This window comes from Merops nubicus, unplaced genomic scaffold, assembly GCF_000691845.1.
Source record: "Merops nubicus isolate BGI_N331 unplaced genomic scaffold, ASM69184v1 scaffold807, whole genome shotgun sequence".
Taxonomy (NCBI): domain Eukaryota; kingdom Metazoa; phylum Chordata; class Aves; order Coraciiformes; family Meropidae; genus Merops; species Merops nubicus.
In genome coordinates, this window is record NW_008620739.1 from 104,412 (window position 1) to 110,411 (window position 6,000).

The window sequence follows — 6,000 nt, forward strand, 5'->3', positions numbered from 1 at the left end:
TTCAAAAAAGAAGTTCCTTGAAACTTGGTCACTACAAAATCGAGAAACGTGAAATCTACGGATATTTCAAAAAAGTCTAAGACATACTTGAGTAAATAAATATGTGAGACTCATTATGACTAATTATACATTGTGATAGTAAACAGTTAACAATTATTAATGTCACATCTTCAACTTTTCTTTGAGAAAAAGACTTACTTCCCAAAGAAGAAAGGTTTTAAGATAAATGTGTACATAAAATCATGCTTCCAATACTACAAAGTTTTGTACAAATGTATCTTCCTTACATATTCACAGCACAATCTGATTACAGTGCCAGAAGCTGTTTAAGGTTGGAAACCTGACAGGATTTTCATGCAGAAAACTCTTTCTGGTATCAGACTCCACATCTGAATATACTAATGGTTACACACACTGTTGATATGAAAATGTTTCTTATAATTAATCTATAAGAAGGCAGAGACAATAGAAATTTCAAACCTCAATTCACATCAAGTCTGATTTTTCAGTATTGCTTTATACTTTTCTGTCCTTTTCTTCTCTGTTTCCTCTCTCCCCATTTCAATGATATGATTTGAAAATATGTTGAACAAATCAGCTACATATTCAGTAATATCTTACAACTATTTTAGGTATAGGTTTAAAAAAAAGGAAAAAAAAGCCCAGAAATAGAACATCGTATTTTACCTCGATAGTATTGTATTTAATATAGTAGTGGCTAGCAGTTCTGCCTAAATCTGTTGAAGAAAAAAAGCCAGTTCGTTCTTCGAAGCGAATCATGCGGGCTTTGTCCAGTTTTCTGCCGACTTCAATTACCAACTGTTCCCTGTGCTTTTCTAGACTTGGATCCATCTAGAGACAAAACACATACATTTATTTGTATAAAAGGAAAACAGAAGTGTTAAATAAATAATTTTACTGAGATTATCCAGCCACACAAAGCCAGAAATCAAAGGAAGGTCCAGTTATTAAGACAAGATTATCCTGAGATCTCTCTATTAACAGTTACATTGACATTATTGACCAAAAATTGTCTGTAGAGGACAAAATAATCAGAATAATATCTTTTTTACCATGCTTCAAGACTACAAACATAATGAAGACTAATATTACTTATGAAACAGTTGCATGATTATGAAATAAATTTACATTGCAGTTTTTGAAAGAAGTTGTAATGCTAGCATATTCTTAGTGAAATTATCATTACTATGTCACTTCATAAAAATATGCTATCTTATGGTATTTTCTGTTTATGAAAATGGCTGAAGATATAAGCTGTCTAGGTATCTGACACGAAGATGGCTTTAATTTTGTCCAAAATAGAGTAAGTTTCAAATTGGACGGCTGAAACGTTTACTAGCAAAAAAACTCTAATGTAACCAAAAGCTTTGAGTATTTCAGTTGGGACATTCAATAATGATTGAGTTATAGATTAATTATACAACAATATATCTATTTACCATATATATATATATATATGTATATATATATACACACACATACATATATATATATCTATAAAAATGATATAATTACTGAGCTTTCTGTGCCAAATACGACTTCTATTCATACCAAAGTTCAGGAACTCGGACAAAATGTCCAAGTAATAATGTACATTACCTCATTAATTAATTCTATTAATTATTAATTAACTACAAGTAATCTAATCATGAACTTCCATCTGAGTGGGACTGCTGTGCAATTGTGTGTTACCCCAGTGTACACCTGGGGATACCCAGAATGACAGGGATGGGTGAAAAGGGACTCATAGTCATGCTAACCCTCTGGTGTTCATGCACCTGAGATACGGCTTTAACTACACAAGCAACCATTAGTCACCAAATTTTAAAAGACTGAAATTGTGCACAGGCAGCATTTTAATTTCATGTCTTGTATAGTTCAGATTTCCTATAGCCCTCTTGGTAAATCTGCACCAGAGATGCATGGACAAGACTGCAAAAAAGAGCAGGCTTTAAGACTGTCTATGCCTTGGTTTGCTCTGGTTTTCCCAGGGCCGGGATTCAGTTTCAGCTTTGTGCAGAAGTGCTTCATCTCATGTTCAGTGAAGCTGCAGACAAGCACAGCCATCTCCACAAAGCAGCTGCGAGACTAGTTCCTAATATTCCCTGTCTTTGCCAGTTATTCTGAAGCTGTTTCTCCTTAGTTATGGCTTGCCTTAGTTTCAAGTCAAAAGCTAAGATGGCAAAGGTCTAGAGTGCTTTTCTCAATAGTAAGTTATGCATTGAGGTCAGATTAAAGAGCAGAGGTGGTTAAAAAAAAAGGGATCAGGATGCCAGATGTTTAACGTTTCTTACAACTAAAGAGGAGGAATCACTTCCTTACTCCCTATAGCAGTCCAAATTACCTGCCAGTCTTTAGCCTTACATGTAAAAAAGCTAAAGCTGGAACAGCAGACTAACATTTTTTACTAATACAAAGGTTTTAACTTTAAAGGAAAGGTCACCAACTTGAAAAGGCTGTGAAACTATATTCCAATCTTAAGAATCCATAGTTAGCACCCTTCTTGTTGAACTTACATAATTAGAAAACCCACAGATTAAAAGATCCAGCCTGGAACAGCTTTAAGCCATACTCTTAAAAATGAGCCTTTGCATGTACGCAGCAAGAAACTGAGCAGGTCTGAAGTACACATATAGAAATTTAAGAATGCAAGATAAAGTACATTAATATTCACATTGTTTTCTCTAGCTAACTGAGCAAACTGTTGGGAACAAGCTCCTCTAACTCTTACAGATGTTCTAAACATAAACATATGGCTTATGGGGACAAAAAATTTGCTTAACTGTGGGAACACCAAAATGTGGAACCAAAAAAAGGAGAAAACAGACAACGGACTTAGCTTAGAAAAAAAACGCTGTTTTTTTCTAACGCCACCTTTTCTTTGGAAGCCTAAAAGGATGAGAAAATGCCTGTAATTCATACTACAGACTTCACTAACACGACACTCACGTTTGCTCCACTTTTTCCTTCTACTCTTTGTTTCTTCTAGCTGCTCATCATAAATTTTGGCCATTTTCTCAGCTCAGTAAAAGACTTTACTTGGCTCTTCTGGCAAAAACTTGAAAAATCACAAATCAGAACGGTGGGCCTGGAACAGCCTACTCCTTGGCACAGCCCAGAAACAGGCTAGGTGGGGAACAGTAATATCCTGGAAGCAAGACATGGGGTGCAGAATGTGTAGGTGCATGACAGGTGCATGCTTGCCCTGGTCTCCCCGTGCAGCACAACACAGTCCTCTCATGTTTTCAGGATGGACCTTTTGTGACCTACAGTAATTACTGGATGTGATGAGCGCCTGTGGAAAGGGAAAGCAGAAGGAGTTTGCATCTCCCAGCCCCGCCAAACAGCTGGGAAGTGTGACCCATGGTGCTTCTGCAGATATAGGGATTCTGAATGGGTAACACTGACTGTCAGCCAAAACACAGACAGAAATTGGCACACTGCAATATTACTAGAGAAACAATAAGATGCCAATTATAAAGATTGGATACCTATAACCAGAACAGAAGGAATAGAATGGTCTAAGTGAGAAAATCTGTGGTTATGCTTGCATCTGGCACTACACCATCTATATACTGTCTATAACACATTACTGTTGAAGTTTAAAACTGGTTTGTCTAGAAAATAAGGGTATTTGCATTGGTTTTGCTCCTACATGAAACACTACAAACTCATCTAATTTGTTACTGCTGCAGCACAAAAATAGGAATGTTTATTATTAGCACATCAAATCAGAAGGAGCAGAAAGGATGTTAGTGGCAGGAAAAGGCAAGTGCTGGCAATCTCCACCTTCCTAGCAGCTGAATAAAAATACAAAGCAAGCAAAGAAGGATCAACTATTGTCCATTATTTTTTAAAATTTATAAAAACCCAATTCTGTTAGTGTTTTATTACTTTTTTTTCCACCAGTTATTAAAACTGTGGCTGTATTTCTTTTAATCTAAATTATGTTAATAACATTGGTCAAAATACTTGATGAAAAAAGAAGGAAAAAAAAGGAAATTATAGGAATGGAACAACATTCTTCTCAGTAGCAAAGCAAATATTGCTTTCCATTTGTCTGTTACTCTGTGATTTGTGTTATATAGTGTTATATTAACATGTGGTAATGTACTATAAGCCTTTGAGATGACCCAAGGTCTAAAGGTGTCTGCAGAAGCTTACTTATACAAAAGCCAACCTACTTCCACTGCAGCTTCCACTATCAGCCACAAAAGCTACTAAAAAGAAAATATGTCCTTACATATATCTCTACATGCTACAATGACCAAAACAACTGCTGCATGCAATATTGTGACAAATTATGAAGTGACAAAACAGATTCAGGACATGTGAAATAAACTGCAGTTACCACACGCTAGTGAGAGTTTCACCTGCATTAGGCTCAATTACCTGTGCCCAAACTATGTTAACATTAAATGATTACAAGCAGCTGTAAAAAAAAAAAAAAGTAATGGCATTTAAATAACTTCTAAACTAAAAGACTTCCTAAAAATTAAGTGAAAAATTAAAATGAAAAAAACTCGAAAAAAAGCCTTATGTAACTGTGCTCCAATTTATGTCCCTGCATGGAACACTTCTAAATAAACAAATTAAAAACAAATAAAGAAAAAAATCTTGTAATTACCAAACCAAAAGAAGAAAACCCACCTATTTAAAAGTGTCATCTTATAACTTATAATATGCCGTGGGATGAAACATTTTAAAACAAAAGGTGATGGGGGCAAGGGGGAAAGAAAGCAACTGAGGAACGCTTTATTTTATCATTTTTATCTAGCCTACAAAACTGAAACACTGACAATAGGCTAAGTTATAGCAACTGTCTGATAAGAATGAATGTTGTCCTATGGAGGATAACTTGACTGTCTGAAACATATTTTTATGTGAACAGAAGGGGCCTCTTAATTTAGTGTTAGAAACACTGCTACAGAAAATATCTTCCTTTTCCTAAGCACTTTTAAAAGAATTGCTGATGTCAGGTTAAGTAGAAATAGCAAATATTTATCCTCACATCAGGGAAGAATTAGAGACCCAGAGCAGGTTACAGATTTTTTTTAAAAATGCATTTTGTACCTGATAAGCTTTGTGACTGATGCCATATACTAATGGATTTGCTCTCATCCGTACATAAAGATAAGTGTAACTTATCCACTTTACTGCTTCTTCCACATTAGTTACTGTTCCAAGAGCAATCTGGAAATAGGAAAAGAGACAAAATTAAATGTATATGTTACAGCTGAACATAAGTATTTGGCTGAAAACATATGGAATTCAGAGCATTAGCACTAGATTAAAGAAAGTGTCAGCGTGTTTTCAACTTATATTATTTTTAAATAATCACAGGATGATTATTTGAACCATTTACCCACCTGTATTTTATCAACATCTAATAATACGGTAAGTTCTGTGACATAATATTATAGATAGTGACTTACATGATCTCTCTTACACCGCTTAAATTTTTTACAATTACAAGATGATACTGAGCAAGCTTGTTCACAAAAAAAAAAAAAAAAAAAAAGAACAAAACGACAAAACAATAGAATTCTTTAGTAAATATGCTCATGGTAATTTAAAGAGTATCTTTGGAAAAAAAAAAATCTACATTTAAAGAGACTAACTTTTCATACCAAGTTAAAAGCACTTCCTGGTTCAAATCCTAAACCAAATGATACCAACAATCTTAAGGATTTTCTTCATCATACTCTCATACTTTGCAATCTCTTTATACACAGGTTTTACTCCTTTTGTATCTGGCAAGTCAAACGTGCACATACCTGCCAGATTTTTGTTATATTAAAACTTAAAAAAATTGAACAGGTAAGATGCACATAAAATACAGACTTATTTGCTTTTTGAAGCTAAATGAGGTATACCAAACCATTTTTTTTTACTAAGTAACAGTTTTTACTAAATCAATAGTTTTATCACCAAATCATTTCCAACAAACGTATTTTTACTTTATAACTTCAGCTCTAT

At 34.3% G+C, this 6,000-nt stretch overlaps 1 protein-coding gene across 1 annotated transcript in view; it reads right to left on the reverse strand.

Annotated features, from left to right (window-relative positions):
• The window catches only part of ASCC3 (activating signal cointegrator 1 complex subunit 3), a 92,152-nt gene extending 86,356 nt beyond the window's left edge, over positions 1–5,796 (reverse strand). The window contains exons 1-3 of the mRNA XM_008944182.1: positions 5,701–5,796; positions 5,095–5,214; positions 688–852 (exon numbers count right to left, since the gene is read on the reverse strand). Coding sequence (XP_008942430.1) covers positions 688–852; positions 5,095–5,214; positions 5,701–5,796 — 381 coding nt within the window. The remainder of the gene's footprint in view (positions 1–687; positions 853–5,094; positions 5,215–5,700) is intronic.
• Between the last annotated feature and the right edge of the window lie 204 nt (positions 5,797–6,000).